General features: G+C 41.1%; 2 protein-coding genes across 7 annotated transcripts in view; one reads left to right on the plus strand and one right to left on the minus strand.

Annotated features, from left to right (window-relative positions):
• LOC115257156 (uncharacterized) overlaps positions 1–23,954 on the plus strand; it is a 771,557-nt gene that overhangs the window by 556,957 nt on the left and 190,646 nt on the right. The gene's annotated exons all lie outside the window — the stretch shown is intronic.
• On the minus strand, positions 9,648–16,307 carry LOC115254540 (pheromone-binding protein-related protein 6-like). Its single transcript, XM_029852110.2, has 2 exons — positions 15,630–16,307; positions 9,648–9,769 (listed from the first exon to the last, which is right to left on the minus strand). The coding sequence occupies exons 1-2, from the start codon at positions 16,128–16,130 to the stop codon at positions 9,752–9,754; spliced, it is 519 nt and encodes a 172-aa protein (XP_029707970.2). The 5' UTR covers positions 16,131–16,307; the 3' UTR covers positions 9,648–9,751.

Below are 23,954 nucleotides of genomic sequence, written 5' to 3' on the forward strand. Positions count from 1 at the left end.
AGATAAATGTATATAGGGTCAGGGAGCCATAAGTAATCGTACGCTTCCAAATTCATCCTATTCAAAAACAAACCGAGTATGTCACCGATTCATTCTTCTTGTTAGCATACGTGCTGATTTCTAACAAAAAATACATAACTGATAAACAAAACAAAATCCTCGATATCTAGGAAAATACCCAAACAAGATTGCTTCTGAGTAAATGCTTTCTCGATCTCGTAAACAACTTAGTGTAAAAGAGTCGCAGTCAGTGGGCATGTTTATTCACATAAAGAGGAACATTGGCCAGATGAACATCACGGATGTGATGATGAACAATGCGTTCTATACATTTCAGAAGAAAAATGGTCAAACTGATATGCCTGTAACTCTTTGCTTCTTCATACGACACAGGACCCACTTTCAGGTTAAACTTAATGGTAACATTTCGCCAGGATTTGGAAATATACCCTGTAGAAAAACTGCAAACAAGTAGTTTTTTCAAAACATGTTTGAAATAATCAAACCCCTCCTGAAGCAAAACATGATGTATCCCATCTGCCCCAGCAAATTTGATCATTTGAGCAAATGATGTATCCCATCTGCCCCACCAAAGCCAAAATTTGAGGAACAAATTTGTGAATGACTTTGTGTTAGCTGGACTGTAAAGATTGATCGTTGTTGATCGTCGCATACTTACACTGTGTAAACCGCATAATACGGAACCAAATAGGTGAAAACTTAAACTAATCAATGGCATCTTCATAATCTCACCCTTATTAAGCTTCAAATTTGAGACTTAAGAAGGGCTACTCGACTCGTTGTCTCGAAGAAACAGAAGGTCCACTTCACTGTTTCTCTGGTTAGTGTAGTAAGGGCGTAATACTGTAGAAAACGTCCTAATTCTCCACAGGCTCCGTTTGTAATTAGGTTTTTACTAGACCTCTGTGGTATGAATACTTTTACACCGCAATGTTGTTTGCGCAACATTATATTTCGCTTATCGCCAATGCTTGCATCGTTTAAGTCGTTTCTCTAAACATCCGTGGCGAACGTAAGCACTGGCCAGTAAGCGTAATTTGATCTGGTCGCCCAAGTCGACGACCGACCAGAAGCATTCTCCATGGGCCTCGACTTAACAATTGAAGAGAAATAAAACATTCGTATTCGAACCATCGAAGCAACGTGATTCAATTCTAGTGTCCGTATATCACGGCAAGCAACACTTTGCAACACTCATCAAAAGTATTACACCTCCATAACCAATTCCCAGGCACAGTAATCATAAAGCCGCAAACACCAAGAATTAAGGGTCACCTGATTAGTGGACTACTACCACTGGAACAAGCGATCCGTAGTACTATTCTTAGCCAGTCAATCTAACTACTACCGACACTACAAGCTATCAAGACTGATCGGGAAAAGAAGTTTAATTTTAATGATTAACTTCATACGGGCCCAAAAACCCGACTCTAGCGCCGGTGATCCAAGTGTAGTAAGCATATGCCGTGTCGGAAATATGATCGAACGAATCGCTTTTGAACCTTAATCGAGAGGGACTGTAGACTAGAGGGCTATCGTGAATCTTGTTTCGACAAAGATATACATTTGGAGAATATTTCCTTCTTCTGCAGACGTGACAGTCCGATAGCAAAAAGGAATGTTTATGGTCACTAGATAAGGAATTAACTGGAGTCTGGTAAATAAGCAACATATTTAAATGACAACCGTGGATTTCTTCGTCCCTGAAAACGGACGATCTTCATATCTGCTGTAAAAGGTTTCGAAAGCACATGAGCAAGTAACTGATCAACCCAAGGGGGTAGACCTCCATCATAAGGGCCCATAAAACTTAACGCTTCGTTAGTCGTTTAAGACTAGACAAAATATCAATGTCATAACCTGCACAATGCACATACAACAGTCTGCTTTAGTTTCCCACCATATTCCGAGCACCTGCTCAGAGGTTCCTGCTTCTCCGATGCCCAGGTTTGTATCGTTGGCTTCCTCTCCGTCCAACGCACCAACAACTCTGGTACGTTGGATGCCCAGTTTGTTATTTCAAAGAATCCACAATCGTTAATCGGCTTTGCTTCTATCGCTAACTGCATTGCCTTCTCCTCCGTTTCGGCACTAGGCTCAGTGTACCAGTTATAGATATAGTACCTCAAATTCGCCATAGTCGATTTTTAACCTTTTTTCCTGTAAAGTATGAGAACTAATCAATCATTTGACATATCGATGACATTCGACGGCCTTCTTCTTATTTTTGTAGAAATAGTTCTTCTTAGGTAGTGCAATAACTGGTACTGGCAGCAAGTCGACACAATGGTCATATACGATGGCGTGAAATGCTTCAGGAAATTCTTGCTCAAATTATTTTGCATATGTGTTCTTAATGAATTGTGCAGTGCTTGCTACACGCATCAAAGGGCATCACTTGCAAACGTACGGGGGCTGTACCTATGTAACATTTTCGTAGTCTATGCAAAAGAAAAGTAGACAATCCACTATGGGCCAAATCACAAAATTAGAAGGAAAAAAAATATTGACCATGAAGATGATGTTTTCAATGCTAAGTGTCTTGGGTGTAACTCCCCGGACTACACAGAGAAATGATCGAAACTCTGATCGCATTTGTCGAAATACCTAACCTGAAGAGAAAATCGGTGAAGAGAAATCGATCATTGCTGGTAAGCCCGTTTGATACTAAGTGCGGGATTTCTCTAATGATACCAGAAATCGCCACACGAAACTCACCGCACAGTACTTAGTTGGACAGGAGTGAAACTGGCCTGTTCTGGCCAGTTCCGTCAAGTTCCATCCGATAGTCACATTGAAACACTTAAAACCAACATTTAATTTCGCAACTATATTTACAGGACTGTACAAATTGATTATAACCAGTGGTGGAAAGCATCATGCGCTTGACGTGTTTTTTGATTCGCATCAAACACAATCTTTGCTCACGCGCTCGCGAACCCAAAATAAGAGAACGGTTCACGATTTCCCAGATCGACGAGCCAACACAAAACAAATGTCGAACGAGCAGAATCGCAGTTGGTTCGCCAGAAGAATCACAATGTAGAACACTTGGTTTGTTGCCATTTTTTGTACACTTAGAGGTAATTAGTTGGGTGTTTTTTTATTATACTGGTCCAATAAATGATATCGACGAAAAAGTTTACCAACATTTGATTTCATTACAGAAATATCGGCCGCGAACCTCTAAAATAAAAAAGCACCGCGCTTGTAAAAGATGCGATGCACTCGTTGGCGTTCGTGTCGTATGATCGTGAGCCACAGACGTACGAACACCATCGCACAGCAAAAGTTTGCGATGCGATGGCATTTTATTGTAGCACGTAAGCACACGTTCGCGATCAATTTCCACTGATTATAACTTATGATATGACACAACACTTATGGTGGTCCAAATCTTACTTACTTTAATATCGAAGCCTGTCTAAGGTTCGTCTATTTACTGATGATTGCCGAAGACACCCGATGTCGTTGATCGGTCGTCGTTGCTTCAGGGGGGTTACAGTGTTTTCCATAATTGTCTAGCTATCCGTAATGAGTGATGCATGCTACTCTCCATCATAGGGTTTACTACTGAAATGATTGGTGGGTGCCTGATTTGTTTGCTAGACGTCTGTTGTTCTTTTACAGCAAGCTTCCTGATGTGGCCTTTAACCAAGTAGTCATTTGAAGGGGTTAGAAGCAAAGGGTGTAAGTGGCAAAACCCACTTTCGAGTAAATGAGGTTTAAAGTTTTTCGCCAATTTTTCTTCCCATACAAAATGTATGGAGTTTCAAAATTGACCCAATTTTCTACGATTTTTTGTAAATAAAAAAAATAATCTTTAAAAAGTTCCTGATAGCGATCAAGACATTCCCATCTATGTTCATAGTGTCCGGAGGTTGAACTTTATCGTATTGACATAAAAGTCCGGATTCATAGTGTCCGCTTATGCTTCAGGTCAAGGTTTGCAATTATGTTCAACCTGATCCTCGTTGGATAACCAATGTTTGCTCGACTTGCAGATACATTAACTTTTCAGTATGACATACCGCTTAAGGGCAAACGTCTTGAAATATCGCTTGAACAGTGCACCAGAACTTCAGACGCACAAATCTCAAGAAGCAAACTTCAATCAACAGTGCATTTCATTATTTTGGTCTTGCTCATTTGTAATAAGCTTAAAATAAGAAGCACAGGTGCGCTGGTTTTGTTTACGAAGAGAAGTTTGCTTTCGAAATAGTGAGTAGGTGCCAAAGTCGGCCATTTTGGGATTCTAACAAATCTGTCCTTAACGGTCTACTCTGTTCTGCACGTCGAATTGTTCCACGTACCCGATTGCGCTCTGCTACGTCGTTTATGGCTGTTTCACTGTACACCATCAATCCTCAAGAAGGGCCACTGCTCACCTTCGTCTGGCAACGCTGCCACGAGGTTTCGCGCGTATGTTGAGGACCCTATGTATAACCAACGCGGTAAGCGCACGAGTATTCAGCAAGATTAGGCCGGAGATGACGGGATCGATACCCAGTCAGTCCATGAACGTTTAGTTATGAAAATTTCCTTGATTTCCCTGGGCATGGAATACTTTCGTGCCGGCGATCCGATATACACATACAAAGTGGTCATTGACAGAGAAAGCTCTAAGTTATCAAGCGTGGTAGTGTTCATAGAACACTCAACAGAGAAGCAGCTGTCCCAGTTGAGACTTTACGCCAAGAAGAAAGAGCGAAATAAACACCCAATAGATAACGAAAACTTCTGGGCGTAGCTTGATCATGATCTGCAGTCACCCCTAACGTGGGAAACATACACTGTTGTGGGCCGCTCCTTACCTGGAAAACATACATACGCTCAGGCATGTACCTTTTCCTCTGACAGTCAACGACCAAAGTTTCCACCCGATTCGATTACCTTAAATATTGTCGATTGTCTTAACCCTCCTTTGGCATTAGGGTCATTTTTGACCCAAACCGTGCACTACGTCAGCGAGCTGCTGCCAGCGTCATGCAAAAGGGTGTTACAACCGTACGATATACGAAAAAGGGCAAACGTAGTAGTAGACATAGTCTTTTTTTCTCCATATTGTCCAATAAATTCCTATTTCAGGCTTCACTGTTTGATTTTCCACGGGACTTTTCGTCACTATAGGAAATTTCCAAAAACCGTGAATAACCTTTGTAACCGGCTGATTTTCTCATCTTTGTGGAACAGCGCATTACAACATTTAAGCTTGAACATCACTCAAAAAGTCCATTTTAACCACACAGGATGGATGAATGAATACCCTTGATGAAGCAGTGAAATTCAGGAAAACGTTATACTCTCGCTACAGAGCAAAAAAACACCGCTCGAAGCATTCAAATAGTTTGACAAACTCTATTTGCCGACCAGAAGCCGAAATAAAAACAATGTCCAAGGGAATTTCAGGATGGATGAAAAGTTTTGCAATAAATTCAACAACATGTAGCCGGCTCAGGTCGGGTCAGGTGGGTAAATTGTTGCTGCATGAGAAGAGCGCAGCGAAGCCAGGGAAATATGAACTGTGCTAAATATTTGTGAGACCAAATTGGTCGGAAATTTAATTAAAATGCACGGCAGAGTGAATCTGCGCATCATATTGTTCGCCGTTTGACGGTCGTCGGTTATTGCTGCCCGAAATGAGAGGTAAGTGATGGAAACGATCACATGATGGTACGCGAAGTGGGTGTTATGCAACTTCTGCTGATTGATGGATGGTCCATGCTTTGAAAAGTTGATAATAAATTGAAAAGGTATTTCTAGTGTTCAAATTTCCAATTAAATTAAACATTCACAATCGATGCAAATCTCTCGGCACTAAACAAACCATTTTCCGTGCAATAAGAGAGTTCCAAAGAACAGAGACCTTTTGAAATAATTAAACACATACCTCGTTTTTTCTGGTTTTATGTTTTGGTGTGGAATCGTTTTTACAAATTTCTTGCGAATTCACCGAAATTGTTAGTTATTTAACGATTTTTCCGAGTATTCGCACGCCTAAGCTTTATTTATTTGTTATCGGGGCTATTCGTTCATGGAACCAAGTTCCGGGATGTCCAGCCTGGATAGATTCATATCCATAAACAAGTACACAGAATAAATAGAAGAGTTATTTCATCTTTTATTTTGTTAATGTGATAGTTCACTCTTTTCATTGACATTTCATCTCGTTATTACAAACATCACCCACTTCATCCATATCACCATTCGGATCAGCTCTTCGTAGTGGCAACATTACATTAAGTAATAGTGCTGGAACAAGAATTAATTCAATATCCGTGGTTATATAATTCCAGTTAAAATCACTTTTACTTACCGCAGGATCATTTTTTTTCCAACAGGAATGATACCACAAAGACCTAGCGCAATCATCGTCACCCTTCACCTTTAAGCACCTCAGTCCCATTTTCAGTGCTGGTTGCTCAAAGTCTTTCGGAACAATATCCAATATTTTCATAATATCAACTTCACTCTTCTCCGGTATCCAGTAACCCTTTTCGCGAAAAACGCAGTGTAAGTAGCATCCCAGCTTCTCAGTTCCTTCGTAATCGCCATCATCCCGGAATCGTTCGATGACTGAATCATCAATATCTATCTTCTGATGACATGTTTCTAACGCAGATTTCACTAAATTTATCAAATACATAGGAGGGTAGTCCGATCCTCGAAGTGCGGTTAGATTTTGAACTGCATCCCCATGACTCACAAACAGTAGTAAAAAACACACCCAAAGTAGCTTACGACACATTTTATAAACTAAAGTGAACTTATAGACGTCTCAATCCAGAAAGCCTGTTCAAACAAAGATCCCGGATTATTTAATTGATCAATTCAAAGTGTAATGTTGTCATGATTAATTGTTCTGTGCGTACTATTCACGCCGGAGACAAAACACCAGTAAATCAATGACTGTAATTAACAACATTTGATATAGAACTGCCGGACACACTCTTGAGACATAACGTAACGACGGAGTTCCAATGACATGAATTTGCTAATTCCACTGTTAGAAATTCTCGGTAACGTTTAGCAGCGATTGAATCAAATTATATTTACACTAATGAGATAATTGGCAACTGCTGATGCGTGATATACCGCATACAAGGCAGAAAAGTAAACCCCTCATTCCATGATTAATCACATTCATGGCGAAACCTGGAATTGCTATTGTCAATTAGCTGAAACTTTTGCTCCACTGCTCGAAGATATCAAGTCATTATCGTGTACATATAATAAACATAAACAAAGATCTACCAGATGAGAATTACTTGCACTGAAACCCTACTCATTTTCAACAATTGAAAAAGTCTGTATCCTTGTGTCTTGCCTAATGGTGTTAATCAAAATTTGAATGTATTGTTTCGAAACAATAACCAGAGTAGAAAAGAATAACAAGTGAATAACATACCACACATTGTCGGGGCCCGTGGCGCAGTGGTCCACACGTTCGCTTCATAAGCGGATGGTCATGGGTTCGAACCCAGCCCCGGCACTTGCAATTTTTCGTCAGTTGCTCTTCCCCCCGAGAGCAGCTGGCACCTGACCCTCTTCGGAGCATATAGCTCCAACGGACCCGGAATTAGGATATCGGCGAACCGCAACTCATAATGGACCCCCAATTGGACTGGAAAAGGAACAGCAGCCGCACATCAGCATCATCGTGCTCATCATTCTACCTTGTACAGCGTAGAAGAGTGAAAGAAGCACAAAAGCAACCAGTTCAATAAAGTAGAATAGAATAGAATACATTTAGGCGATGTACAAAGTGGAAGTGCAGCGTCCAATTGGAATCGCTCACGTAGTACCCTAGTGGACAAAAGAGCTGTAAATTAGGTTAAGTGATTAAGAATAACTCCACAGTTATATTTCTTTGTTTTTAGATTAAAACAACTTTTTTGTTCATAGATTAAAACAACCAATTACCATCATTCCATATAACGTTAAAAACTTCATTTGTTTCTACAAACTGGGGACCACAAACAGGGCCTGGAAGCACTCACACATCTTTAAAATTCTTACCTCAACTTCGCCACAACGAGGAAGGTGTAGCAAATCCATCACCGCAACTTCCAAGTGCAGTCTTGGCCGTGATGGATAAGACAGCATCCACAAAACGTTGGTCGATTTCGCCTTTTTGTCTTTTTTTATTCGGTCTACTTTCCATCCGCTTGTCGAGTGTCTTAAAATAGATTTCCGAGCTGCCGCAGGAGCTGCCGTCACCAACACAATAACATTCTGGCTTTGTTAGTTGCAAAAGTGCTGTCGTTTGAAACAATCCATTATTTTATGTTGAAACTACAAAATCTCAGTTTGGACTTACAAACTGTCAAAAATTTCGTCAAATGAAAATATTTGTATTATCAAACCATTGTTTGATAATATCCATTGAACAGTTTAGTTTAAACTAAAAATCAGTTTGTCGCTATAGCAAACTGAAAAATTGGTTGATTTGAACTGGAATTTAATTGTGTTTACAATTTATTTCTTTGTGTGCGTGGTATTATTCTTGAATACTATCATACCTCGAGGTGTAATGAAATAAGAGGCAAAATAACGAAAACGAATACCATTATTTTGTATGATTGACATCTAGGAAATAACAAGTCTTGTTATAACAATAATAATTGCATACATAAAATATTGTACATTTTTCGATAGCTCCATGATGTTAAAACAAAACTTGCTCTTCTGTTATTTTCACTGCTATATCAGCGAATACCACATAAATACCTAATTATGCTCAAATACCTCCAATTGTTATTGTGATGTGCTCGTAACATATTGTCAAATAACATAGTAATAACAATTTCAGATATTAGTGCACTGTTTGCTCTTTGCATGGTATTTGTAAGATATTCCCTCCTGCTCGGGATTGGAACACCTTTAATGTTAAAAATAAGCAGGGTTAAGTGTGAGCAACACTCATCTGTTAGATTTACTTATAGTGCTTGTAATGACAATTGTCTTATTCTTCTTCTTGGCGTAACTCTCCACTGCGACAAAGCCGGCTTCTCAGCTTGTTCTATGACAAGTTGTTAACTGAGTTATTCACTGAGATTTTTTCTGGCAACGATTGTGTTGCATGAGTGTATCATGTGGTAGGCATGAACATACTCTATGCCAACAAGTCAAAATATGCTTACAAGTTTAACGTCGCCCATTTTGTCCACGCAAGCATAATTTGTATTTTTTAAACAATATTGGGATTTCGCATATATGCGAAATAGATGCATTAGGTCAACATTTCATGGGAAAATAATTGAAACATTGAAATCTCTCTAAAAAGTTACTGTTCAAATTGAAGTTTCCTTTTTGCGTTAGAATAATCTGCAAAACCGTAAAGCATAATGAAATTTGATCAATTTCCAAACGAGCCCGAATAGCCTGCAGACATTAAGTCATGCAGAGTATGAATCAAAATTCTTATCAAGTATGCTAAGGAGCAAATACATAATGGGAAATGTATGGAATACGGCAGCATTCAATATCCTCTGATGGATATGATGGACAGATGGAATTCGAGCTCTACTAACCTAGTACTAATATAGTACCCTGCCAGCGTCACACAGCAATTTAGTTCTCAGTTTTATTTTCCAATTGAAAAGGCAAGTTAGCTTTGTAACGCATTTTGAAGTTTTTTAACTAGTTTATTCAGCCACCATTTTAGTCTTTGAATACAATAAATATGTTTTGCAGGATATAGAAAACTTACTGTTTCCTCGGCTTCAGTTTAAACCAAATAGTAATGCTGAAACGATAAAGAAAACAAAAACCATTGATAGTAAGATTTAGAATTTTACTCAGTAATTCTGTTCATTTTTTCACAAAGACTGGATTGAGTTCCATCTACAATAAGAACGACAAGTTGGATTGCGGGAACTATCGCGCGATCACCCTACTGAGCGCTGCCTTCAAGATAATTTTATGCCGACGTCCATCACCGATTGCAAGAGGCTGGATTCGTGGGTGAACGCGCTACAACGGACCATATGTTTGCCATCCGCCATGTGTTGCAGAAATGCCACGAATATATCGTGGCCACACATCACTTGTTTATCGATTTGAAATCGGCGTATGATACAATCGATCGATACCACTCATGATAGATTATGCATGAATACGGATTCCCAGATAAACTGATACGATTAATCAAGCTGACGATGGATCGAGTGTTGTGCATGGTTCGAGCATCAGGGACACTCTCGAGTCCCTTCGAATCTCGCAGAGAGTTACGGCAATGTGATGGTCTTTCGTGCCTGCTGTTTAACATAGCATTTTAGAGTGTAATAAGAAGAGCGGGGATACACACGAGTGGAACGATTTTCACGAAGTCCGTTCAACTGCTTGGTTTCGCTGATGATATTGATAATATAGCTCGCAAATTTGAATTGCAGAAAGTTTACGTGTGCGTGGTGGTTATTCGGGAAATGCGGCGGCCCAAATCTGGTGGTGGACGTTAATGCAGGCCAGTGGATCTTATCTCCAAAATATCATGTAAATAACATATACCACAGAGGCAGCAATGAGGCAGAACATAAGATCAGGTTCATAGTGATCAGGTAACAAAGCGAGTCATGAGGTGGAAACCAATCAACAAGTGGATCTGCGAGTTGAGGATTCGAGGTAAATTCTTTAACTACATCCTGATTAATATCTATGCGTCACCCAACGGTAAAATCGAAGACGTGAAGAAAGCATTTTACGAAAACCTTGACAAAACAAGACCTACGGGTAATACTCAAAACATGTCGTTATAAGATTGTCATCGATCCGTTCGTCCAACTATCGGTATTCCATAGCAAACGACAACGGTCTGAGATCATTTAACTTTGCTGTTGCCAGGAGGATGGTCATTATTAGCACCTACTTTACACGCAAAAATATCCGCAAGCACGCCTGGAGACACCCACAAGTTTGCAATCAAATCTGCCATGTGGTGGTGGATGGCCAACCCTTCTCGGACGTCATTGATGTTAAAACTTTTGGGGGTCTCAACATCGACTCAGATCACTTCCTCGTAGAAAGTAAGATTCAAGCTTGGTTATCAACTGTGTCGGACTCTGGCTTCGTGGTTGTGTCGTGCTAGTGTCAGCAAGCATTTAGTAGTCTCATCGTACTGAGGAGCGTGGGTTTGATTTCCGCCACTGCCGTCAGGATAAGTTTTCGACTGTGCCACCACTGGGTGTTGCATGCTAGTCCGTTGTCTAGCGTCGTGCTTCTTCCAAAGAGCAAATATTATACCAATCAAAATAAAATCTACTTTAGCGATTACCGTACCCTGAAGAAGGTGTAATAAACACCGAAACGTCGGATGAAGAACGATATTTAGTCATTTGATTGCGTTTGATGACTGCAGAACCGAAAAACTGCCCCGGTTTTAGCTATTACTTTTACCCGCAGTCGCAGATACGCTGAAGAAAACAAACCTGATTTCACATTTTTCATCATAGCGCACTTTGATAATAATTACGCACTTTTCAAATGTTGGTCTAGAATTCTTGAAGAAAGGCCGTCGGCCATGTGACGATGATGTGATGACTACTGCGACTGCACGTGTCTTTTGCACTGTGATTAAATTTAGCCCATGATTGAAGGCCTTGGAAAATAGTCGTCAAAATCGTGAATTTCTTGCAACGCACAATAGCTCACTGGAAGCATTGAACGTACCCGTGTTTTTTAAGAACCTCCGATCGATGCTTTTCAACATCCAGCGTTTTTCAGCAGACGGTACGATAGTTGACTATCACTCAAAGCTCCAAACACCCAAAGCTGGACGAGCGGATAAGTGAGATCAACGAGAGTGATAATCTCAACACTCTGTGGGAGTCTATCCACGGAGTGATACGTCAGCGTGGAAGGTGATAGGCACTGCTCAATAATGACCTAGGAGCGGGCGGTTCGACGAGGAGCGCCGAAGAGCAACGGACGAGAAGAATGTTACCAGAAACCGGATGCTGGTTTCGGGGACCCGGTAGAACAGGGAGCAATTGTAGCTTTTAATAGGGGTTATCTGCGTTTTATTTGAGGTTTCGAGGTACAATAATGACAATTGTTGGTTTCTAGCTATCTACTCTATTCTCATGCCTACTACGACCTGAGTTCCGACGAACTTGGTCTTGTGAAAAACTTGATGAGCTGTTTGACATGCGCCGCAGTTTTGATTGGTTTTCGAATCGGATCGTCCTTCAGCTTCTCCACTGAATCGTGTCCCGCAGTAGGTACTTAAAACCATTTGTAATTGAGGATCCGGAATACCGTTGATGATGTACTTGATGATTGTCGCTTTACTTAAATCTGCCATTCTTGCCTTCGAAACTATATTGTGGACATTTTCGAACGATTCTTCTGGTGTTTTCATTCTCCTAACCAAATAACAGTGGACATCAACGTCGTCTAACCTTGATGGAAAAGCACGCAAAAGTTTCTGTTTGAAGTCAGTCCAGCCATTGATGTGTTCTTCCATGCCTTCGAACCAGATCTTCGGAGTAGACCCTAGCCTGACTGTAGCGTAGTATAAAACTGCTCTATCTTCCCATCCGTACACTTCCTTCAAATTGTCAATTCTCCTAAGCCATTTTTGCGCCGTTATTGTGTTTGGACAAAATTCAGGTATCAGACTGCGAATATCTTCAGGATGCAGAAGCAACGAAGCACAACGAACTGGAACATTCACCGCTTCTCGGATCGAAACACCACTTGAATTGCGTCCGACTTCTTGAACTTCTCCGCGATCACCAACAACCTTTTCTATGGTTTCGGCACGCGTTCTATCGCCTTCATTCATTATACTATTCAAATTTCTATCCTCGGATTTTCTTGTATTCAAACGTTCTTCAGAAAAATTGTTGACCTCCACTCGCCGTCTCGGAAGTTCACGTAGGATCATCCCACTTCTGAAGATGTAGCTTTTAATAGGGGTTGCCTGAGTTTTATTTGAGGTCTCGAGGTAGGTTTCTAGCTATCTACTCTATTCTCATGCCTACTACGATCTCTCATATCTCCTACACAATGTAGTAAGCAAAAGCAGCTGAAAAACGAATCCACCGCATAATGAAATAAAAAAGCGTGAGAAAAATGTATGCAAGATAGTATGGAACAGAATGATATGCGGAGGTTTTACGAAACCGTTACTGGCGCGCTGAGAAAAATAGCGTCTTCTCTCGTCATGTGCAACGACCGTGACGGAAACTTGCCGTGATGGACCGTGATGGTGGTTGTCAGGTAGAGAGAGCACTTTGAGAAATTGTTGAACGGGGGTAATGGAAGAGCGACAAACAGACTTCGAATCGACGACGATGGACAGGCTGTGGAACCTCCAACGCCAAACGAGATCAAAACAGCCATTAGAGACCTGAAGAACAACAAGGCTGCTGGGAAGGACGAACTCCCAGCCGACCTTCTCAAACCCGGTAATGAGCAGCTGTTGCAACTGTTACATCGTATTATTTTGAAGATGTGGAAGAACTGTCTGCTAGTTGGTTTGATGGTCTCAGTTGTTCTCTATACAAAAAAGCACCACCAGAAGTGCGTGAATTACAGATAAATAACACTCCTCAATTCAGTATACCAACTTTGCCCATATAGCCGAGGCGGTAAACGCACGGGTATTCAGCATGACCATGCTGAGGGTGACGGGTTCGATTCCCGCTCGGTCCAGGATCTTTTCGTAAAGGAAATTTCCTTGACTTCCTTGGGCATAGAGTATCTTCGTGCCTGCCACACGATATACACATGCAAAATGGTCATTGGCAGAGGAAGCTCTCAGTTAAAAACTGTGGAAGTGCTCATAGAACATTAAGCTGAGAAGCAGGCTTTGTCCCAGTGAGGACGTTACGCCAAGAAGAAGAAGAAGAACTTTGTCCAAAATTATGTTTAACAGACCGAGGCCGATTGAGAAGTTCTTCGTCGGCGAATATCGGGCGGGTTTTCACGAGAGCTAATCAACGACGGATCAGATCTTCACCATATGACAGATTCTCGGTAAATTTCGGGAGTACAACTTGCAGACCGATTATTGAGAGAAACGAGTTATGGTAGATTATGATCGTCATGGTTTTCCGGCAAAGCTGTTTCAACTGATCCGTGTGGCGCTTCGCGGATCGAAATTAAGTGTACAGGCTTGCAGATGAAATTTCGTCATCGTTAGACCTTAGACGGACTGAAGCGGGGCGATGCTATTTCAAACTAACTCCTTCTTATTCTACTTCTTTGTGGCTCTAAGTTACCACTGGAACTTGGCCTGTCTCTCTACAACTTAGTATTCTTTGAACCCCTCCAAAGTTATTAATTGAAGGCTTTTTTTGCCTGCCATTGCATGAATTTGAATTTTGTGAGGCAAGCACAATGATACATTATGCCCAAGGAAGTCGGGAAAAGTTGCCGACCGGAACGTGAATCGAACCTGCCTTCTCCGGATTGGCGATCCAAATCCTTATCCGTACGTCTAACTGGAGATCCCAAAACCTTAACTTACTGTTTAACATAACATTGGAAGAAAGCGATAAGGAGAGCTGGTGTGCAAAAGAGCGGAACCTTTGCCACGCAGTCGCATATGATCCTGGGATTCGCGGGCGATATCGACAACAGTGGGATCGATCGATGGGTATTCAAACCTTTCAAGAGGGAGACTGCGAGGATTGGACTTATGATTAGCACCTCAAAGACCAAGTACATGATTGCTGGTGATCAACTTCGGTCCGGCCGGAACCAAATTCAGCAGAGAATCAGGAAGGGACCGTCGGCTTCGTGATAGGTCACGCCACGCACACATTGACTTTTTGCAGTTGTTTGATGACAATGCTACCTTCGCACATCATCTTCCAACAATTACAAAATTTGTAGAACTGGTATAGTCGCACCAGGTTTTCATATCCCATATTTTCAGATTCAGCTTATGAAATGAGCTGTAGGTGATTAAATATAGATATGTCAAAACGAGCATTTCAGCACTGCTTAGAACGGCAGTCCACTAGACAGAAATGTCTTGCCACTTTGTTGCCAGAAAGAGAAATGTTACTAAAACATTCAATACTGCTTCTCTTCTTGTAGACGGCGAGAGAATATTTCTGCTATTACACATCTGTCCGAATAAAGGCAGCACATTTCTGTCTTGTAGAGTCATCGGCTACCTATAAAAAGGTACACCGGGGCAAGAGGAAACGGTTGGGGCAAGATGAAACGTGAAGTTTTGAAATACATTTCAATACTATTTGGAAATTTATAAAAGATATTTACACCGTCTTCAGCCAGAGGCTGCACAGACTGAACATTATACTAACACGAGACAACGGACAATACACATAACACCCAGTGGCCCAGTGAAGAATTTTCCGTTTGACGAAAAGTTTTCCCCGACTGGAGCGGGAATCGAACCCGCACTCCGAGGCTTACGAAATGCCTAAACGACTAACGCCGCTAACCACACGGCCACGAAGCCCACATCCTTCATACTTCATTAAAAGATTGTTTGAATCAAAAACTATGTGTTATGACAATCAAATTGTTTATCATCATTGTAAAACATCATGTCAACCCGCTGTTTCATCTTTCCTCACCCGTTTCAACTTGCCCGGCGTACCTTACTTGATGGAAACGCTATGGCTACTTACCACAGGATCAGAGGTTTTCCAACATTTATGAAACCAAAACGCACGCTCGCACAGCGTTTTTCCTTTGGGTTTTAAACATTTGGAGCCCATTTTAAGGGCGATGTCCTCATATTCTTCCGGTATTGAATCCATTACCTTGCCCAAATGTAACTCCCCTTTGTCATCCGTGTATCGAAATTTTTCGAAAAGGCACTGCATGTAACATTTCAACTTCTCGTCGTCCTCGAAAATGTCTTCATCGCTAAACCTTTTGATAGCATCTTCGCTAACTCCTGTACTGGCTACGCACATTTTGTGAGGCTTTTTGGAAATCTCAAGTACGTACGCTGGTGGATACTCGGCATCTCGTCTTGGTATGGGTTTATCGGACGCAAGCGTAAGCATCACTTCAAGTAACACCACTGCCATTTTGAGCAAAAACATCCCGATTGGTGTATTCGTAGAGTTTACGGATTGCAAGACTACCAAGTCACGAGAGAGCTTGCCTTTTATTTCAAACATAATGATTTACGAAAGGAAATAGACAATCGATTTGCGCTGTCAGAACCCGGCGGAATTTCCGCTTCACGCAGTGCTATAAACAATAATTAAATACACCTTCATCAAGAAAGCATGCCTGCCTTTGACGGAGTTGAACAGCTAATCGAAATCACGAATCGTGAAGTCGCTCACAAAGCCAGCTGTCATAAAACCATAACTGTTGAGCATTATTTTACGAGAGGTCAAACTTGTTCATCGGTGTTTTATTACCTTCCTCTTGAACTTGACTGTCGCGAAAATTAACCCCTTTCCAAGTGCGGTCTGGTTTCGCATTTTTTTTGTTTTTGTTGCTTTCTCGAAGAACAAGCAGATAGAGTTTCCACCGAAAAGTAGCGCCAGGAAGCCTCGTCTTTCGTAACGAAATTTTATGATGAAACTTTTCTGCTTCTGAGCTGTTTTTCAACACCACCGGCATCATCGTCATCATCGTCATTTTTGTTCCCACCACGCTCGTGATCGTGGAACTTTTGCTCGGCCAAACTGACTCTTCTATTGCAACTTGAGTTTACTTGCTTGTGCGGCTGCACCACTAAGGCGGCGTTCACAAATTACGTAACTTCATAGGGCCAAAGAAAGCTGTGGTCAGTCATACTTTTTTTTTCAAGTATAAAAAGCCTTTTTAAAACAACCTCTCGGATGAGAATAAAGATTGTTTGAGTTACAAAATATATGAATACCGCTTTATATAGCAGAAATACCAACGACACCATTAAATGACGGTGATGAATGTGTAGGTACTGGTCATACTGAACCGTAGGATAAGGCGGGCTTTCCGTCTGGCGTAATGCATTGAAAATCATGCTTTATCTTACTTGATTAAAGCAAAATCTCTCTAGAGGAGTGCGGTGGTGCATAAAGAATTAAAGATATTATCGATTTTTTCAAATAATGTTTCGTGTGATCTTTTCAATGTTTAAACATGCAGATTAGTTTCACATGAAAAGTTCCATCTCCCGGAGTAGGAGTTGAATCCTGGCTACGAACAAAATTCGCCAACAAAACAGTGTGAAACTCTCGTTCAAATCGTGCTTAAATCATTAAATCCCCAATGGAAATCAAATTTCCGAGCCTTCTAAAGAAAATTTGTGTTTAGTTTAAAATATAGCTATTCAGTAAACATTGGTATACGAGAACTGCATGAAACTATTTCAGAGTTTAAAAACGTATAGCCTTTCCAGTACACTAGTGTACGAGAAAGGCAAAAAGATTATATTTTATGAGATCAAACTTTTCTCTTCAATGTTTTCGTTCATTCTAGGAAGATTATTCCATCAGCTTATTGAACACCAGAACAAGGGATTAAAACGCTATATGCTTTGTTTCTTTTTTTTTGAGAATTGTACCATCACTGCTCGGTTGATTGTTTAGGGGTTTTTATATGTTTTTTGAAGTAGCATACAGTCGAGTCTCTTACTAAACGAATTCCTATTAAACGGACTCCTATTAAACGAACTCCTACTAGACAGGGGTGAGCGTTATAGGAGACTAAGAGCTTATGGGATTTCGGCATTTTTGGGGTGTGGCCTATTATCTCGGGTGTGTTAAGAGTTAACGCAATACTTTCTTCGGCAAAGTTTTAGGGCTTGATAAGATCTACCATTTAGAACTTTGGTTCATATGGTTAGTTGGCAATTTGGGCGTTAGAGGGACCATCAACAATTTGATGCTAAATTGCACTACAGGAACCATATCAAGTTGTCAAGCAAACGTTACGATATGCGACAGCTCAAGAACCTGATAATTTGGAAGGATAGTGTCTTCGGGAAAGTTGTTGGGTACGCCAATAACTTACTGACAATGAGTTGCGAAGTTCGAAATTCCTCCTCTGGGTGGCGCTAGTGAGCAAGTAAAATTTCAAAACCTCATAACTCAGAATCCCGATAACTTAGGAAGATGGTGTCTTCGGCAAAGTTGATCAGTATGACACGAACTTACATAAAAATAAACACTTGTTTCGCAATTCTGCCACTAGGCGGCGCTAGTGAACATGCAAATTTTAGAAATCTCATAGCTCAGAATCCTGAAAACTTAGAAAGTTGGTGTCTTCGGCAAAGTTGATCAGTATAACATAAACTTACATAAAAATAAACACTTGTTTTGCAATTCTGCCACTAGGCGGCGTTTACCGGGTTTTTTCATCTTTTTTCGATTTTTTTGGCGGTTTTTCGGCTTGGCAAAACTAGTGTCGCTCCCCCCGATAACTTAGAAAGTTGATGCCTTCGGAAAAGTTTATCAGAATGACATGAACTTACATAAAAATAAACACTTGTTTCAAAATTCTGCCACTAGGAGGCGCTAGTAAACTTGCAAATTTTAAAAATCTCAAAGCTCAGAATCCTGATAACTTAGGAAGTTGGTGTCTTCGGCAAAGTTGATCAGAATGACAAGAACTTACATAAAAATAAACACTTGGTTAAAAATTCTGCCACTAGGAGGCGCTAGTGATCTTTCAAATTTTAGAAATCTCATAGCTCAGAATCCTGATAATTTAGGAAATTGGTGTTTTCGGCAAAGTTGGTCAGTATGACATAAACTTACATAAAAATAAACACTTGTTTCGCAATTCTGCCACTAGGCGGAGTTTACCGGCTTTTTTCGTCTTTTTTCGATTTTTTTGGCGGTTTTTCGGCTCAGCAAAACTAGTGTCGCTCCCCCCAATAACTTAGAAAGATGGTGTCTTTGGCAAAGTTGATCAGAATAACATAAACTTACATAAAAATTAACAAGTGTTTCGCAATTCTGCCACTAGGCGGCGCTAGTGAACATACAAATTTTAGAAATCTCATAGCTCAGAATCCTGATAAATTAGAAAGTTGGTGTCTTTGGAAAAGTTGATCAGAGTGACATAAACTTACATAAAAATAAACACTTGTTTCGCAATTCTACCACTAGGCGGTGCTAGTGAACATGCAAAGCCGAAAAACCGCCAAAAAAGTTGAAAAAAGACGAAAAATCTCGGTAAACGCCGCCTAGTGGCAGAAATGCGAAACAAATGTTTATTTATATGTAAGTTTATGTCATACTGATCAACTTTGCCGAAAACACCAACTTCCTAAGCATAAGCGTAACTAGGTCATAGCTCTAGGGGGGGCCAAGGCCATGTCGATATAGATTTTTGATACTAAAATGATACTTTTCTCCTGAATTGCGTGATTTTTTTCCGAAATGGATTATTCTGGAGGGGGCCAGGCCCCCCCTGGCCACCCCCTATTTACGCCAATGTTCCTAAGTTATCAAAATTCTGAGCTATGAGATTTCTAAAATTTGCAAGTTCACTAGCGCCTCCTAGTGGCAGTATTTTGAATCAAGTGTTAATTTTTATGTAAGTTTATGTCATACTGATCAACTTTGCCGAAGACACCAACTTTCTAAGTTATCAGGATTCTGAGCTATGAGATTTCTAAAATTTGCATGTTCACTAGCGCCGCCTAGTGGCAGAATTGCGAAACAAGTGTTTATTTTTATGTAAGTTCGTGTCATACTGATCAACTTTGCCGAAGACACCATCATCCTAAGTTATCGGGATTCTGAGATATGAGGTTTTGAAATTTTACTTGCTCACTAGCGCCGCCCAGAGGAGGAATTTCGAACTTCGCAACTCATCATCAGTAAGTTATTGGCGTACCCAACAACTTTCCCGAAAACACTATCCTTCCAAATTATCAGGTTCTTGAGCTGTCGCATATCGTAACGTTTGCTTGACAACTTGATATGGTTCCTGTAGTGCAATTTAGCATCAAATTGTTGATGGTCCCTCTAGCGGCCAAATTGCCAACTAACCATATGAACCAAAGTTCTAAATGGTAGATCTTATCAAGCCCTAAAACTTTGCCGAAGAAAGTATTGCGTTAACTCTTAACACACCCGAGATAATAGGCCACACCCCAAAATGCCGAAATCCCATAAGCTCTTAGTCTCCTATTAAGCGGATTCCTATTGCGCCCCCCGACCAGTGATCTTATAAGAGTCTCGACTGTAGTTATATAAACATTCTGAAAGGGATTGAATAAATGTTACACATAAAGCAATTCCTAATTTTCCAAGTAAAGGCTTCCGAAAGCCATGTACCAAAATTAGAACACCAAACCTCTTCCTCATGACTGCTACACTTTTCTTGATGAAGGGATCCGAGAAAAAAAAATCCTGCATCACGTAAACGAATATAAACAACGCAAACGACATTTTAGCGCAAAGGAAAGCCAAATTTTATTCAATTTCGAGTTCGTATAAATTTTCTTGAAGAGAAATAAAAGGAAATTCGTCTTGTGGTGAAAGTTTTCGCACCGTATGCAAGTAGGTGCACGTACGCTACAAGCACAAGCGAGCAAGCTCCTACATCTGTACCAAGCACACTGTACAACGTAGATGCAGGGTGTTTTTTGGCACAGAAACAAAAGAAAAGTAAATTCACTCAAGTGAACAGCAGCAAAAGCAAGCAATGTCGGCATGAAATTTGCTCCATATGTGTTAAGCCCCCTAGTGGAGGTAGCCTATCTTAACATGCGGATTTCCAGGTTGTGTAATTCTCCGGCTTGCAGCCAGAAAGTAGATCAGCTTAATTCAGTCTTTCATCCGTTCTTTGTTTTGCCTTAACTCTTCGGATGTTCCTACGTAATTTATTTGCCAATAAATCGAGCACATTTCCAATAGCAACATGTAGTTGGTAGCCCGGCTTTCCTCTCATAATACTTCCTTTCAGTATACTTATTGCCATGATGTTGGTCAAATGTTAGTGCTTCCTGTGGGAAAACAAACGAAAGCAGTGCAGCAATGTGTTCATGCTGAAATGATGCCTCTACGTAATATATAGTAATAACATACAAACTTATTGGGGTATTTTTTTTCTACGAATGAATCGATATGGGCACACCGTTTTTTTATCTGTTTATTTATTTATTTTATACAAAGTTTGCAGTAATAGATTAATTATGCTCCATGGTCCAAAAAGAATTAAAAAATCAAAAACTTAAACTCATAAAACTAATATATTTACTACTGCAGAAAGAGTGATCAAACACCGATGCAATATCTGTTGATAAGAATCGTAATCGAAACCCTGTTGAAAATATGATAAATTCTTTCAAACACTCGGTCGTGTTGATAATCGTGGGATCGATTCCACTGCTATTAGAAAAAAAAATTGGGTGTTCCACTGGACGCTGCATGCTATAGAGGTAATCGCATTCAAATGTATGCGGGTCTTTCTAGTAGATGTGGTTGTGAAACTGTGAGGAAACCATTTGCACTCTTTTCCCGGATGCTTGTTTTATGACTATTTACCCGTTTTACCCAAGGAGGTGTGGCTCAAACAGCATCTGTTGTGGCATCTAGCGGCTGAGTAAGAAATGCTTCTCCACCGGAAGCACCACCACGATGGATTGGGAGCCTAAGGCCAACAACCTACTGTTCTCAAAACCAAAAACCGTTACAGAAACCGACAATGAAAGATTACGAACTGATTCAACGGCAACGACTTTAAGCGCGGAGCAACGGACAAGAATTGGAACTTGGAATGTCTTAACAGGCAAGGGTTAACTGCAGGGTAAACTGGAACAACTAGCCAATGAGGCATGCCGTATGAAGCTTGAGATCCTAGGACTGAGCGAAGTCCATTGGCCAAACTGTGGAGAACACAGATTGGCGTCGGGCCAAATTATGCTATACTCTGTCCTACGAGGTGAAGACGCTCCTGCCCATCGTGGAGTTGGTTCCCTGCTCAGCGCTCACGCCCTCGCAGCGCTCATGAAGTGGGAACCTATTAATGAAAGGATAATTGTAGCCAGATTCAGAACACGGGTTCGAAACCTTACCATGATCCAATGCTACGCGCCAACTGATGTTGCCGAATTGCAAGTCAAAGAGAACTTTTACAGTCAACTCAATGCTGTATTGGATAAGATTCCAATAGATGATATCAAGATCCTCATGGGCGACTTCAATGCGAAGTTTTTGGTTCCGACAACTTGGACTATGAACACGTCATGGGACGCCATGGTCTCGAAGAAAATGAGTGAGTGACATGGGTTTCCCGTGAAGGCGTCACGGAAAATCAAATCGACCATATATGTATCAATCGGAAATGATTACGGAGCCTTCTTGATGTGCGGAACAAACATAGTGCCAACATTGCGTCCGACCATCATCTCCTATTCGAGATCCGGCTGCGAATTGCGAGGATCAATCGACAAGAGGAGAAAATCGGGTACGCATTTAACACAAGCCGACTAGAAAACGCTGCGATGAAAAGCTCCTTCGTCGAGAAGCTGGAGAATCGTGCTGCGGATATTCCGGAGGGTGGAAGCGTAGAAGATCAATGGAGCGCCATCAGGATAATAATTTGGGTGATCAACGCACCCAGAGAAAGCAGTGGATCACATATGATACCTGAAGGAAGATAGAGGCGCGGAGGAGCGCCAAAGCGACGACAGAGCGGGCGAAAACACAAGAAGCCAAAGCCATAGCCCATCAGCGCTATTCGACTCTCAAGATGGAAGTGAAGCGCTCATGTAGGCGGGATAAAAGAACGTGGACGGACTCCCTAGCCGACGAAGGCAAGGATGCCGCAAATTCCGGCAACATTCGTCTCCTCTACGATGTCTCACGTCACCTGATGAATGCTACGATGCCATTGAAAGACACATCTGGACAGCTATTGACTGACCCAGCTAACCAGCTGAAACGCTGGTTCGAGCACATTGAAAACCTTTTTCAAGTATCGACCATGCCACCAACACCTTGTAACCGTTCGTTGAATATGCACAAGAGAATCTTAAAACGCGGTAGCTTTTGCGCCACTCTCGCGAACGAGAGACCACCGGTTCATTCTAAAGTTTGCCCGACTAATATGGCGACTCCGTACTCAAGGGCATCCTCGAACGGCCGCTATCTTGAACTAAAACCCAAAACGCACTAATTTATACACACAAAAACGAACGAACTGAAACTATAACGGAAATTTACACCAAAAGAGATTCAAAACAGAATTGACAAGAAAAATCAAACAATTAGGGATCGCTGAAGTGAATTTATTTTGATGAAATAAAGAACAATGAAATTGAGAACAACAAACAATCGAATTCGATTAAAAGTATATTATTTTCACAAAAATGTTCGTCAAGTGTGAGTGTGTATGTGTGTGTGTGTGTGATCATGGCCATGATTGACGTACCTGCGCAGGCTTTCTTCGTTGTCGGTGGTTCTCTTGGCCAATCGTCGACTTCGGTGTGCGCTTCTAACTGCTCGCCGAATTAACGTTGCGGAGGGGGTGTCGGCAGTCCGGTACTCTGCTCGATCGTACGTGTACCGCACGCAGGTAGGCCGGGAGTATGCCCTCACTCCGTTTGACTGCCATTTGTTGGCGGGCGAGGTAGAGCACCGATAGAGCACGGAAAAGGTGGCTTGAAGCCCAAAATAAAAAGCGCGTCTTGGACGCTGAAGTCCAAGGACGAAACACAGAATCAAAATAATATACACTAAACACGAATTCAATTTTATATTACCTTTGAAAACAACAAATACGTGCACAGGGAGCAGAGTGTCTGCCCCTGGCGACAAAATCCACAAAATTAAGCTATTAAACGAAAAACAAAGTTCATTAAAATCAAATTCACTTCAAACGACACTAATTTACTAAACTACATCATTACAAAACACTACACACCTTTTCAAACTAAAAACTGGGAGAAGATCGCCGGAGCTCACTTCTGTTCACCAGCCGACTCTTACTTAAAGTGATGGAGTCAAGTCTAATTCTCTTGTCAAGTAAATTTCCGCTATTGAAGCAGT

Source organism: Aedes albopictus, chromosome 1, assembly GCF_035046485.1.
Source record: "Aedes albopictus strain Foshan chromosome 1, AalbF5, whole genome shotgun sequence".
NCBI classification, from domain to species: Eukaryota; Metazoa; Arthropoda; class Insecta; order Diptera; family Culicidae; genus Aedes; species Aedes albopictus.

Bases quoted from the DNA above. Each gene is read 5' to 3' on its own strand.
- LOC115254540 (XM_029852110.2), bottom strand. From the start codon at position 16,130: ATGTTTGAAATAAAAGGCAAGCTCTCTCGTGACTTGGTAGTCTTGCAA.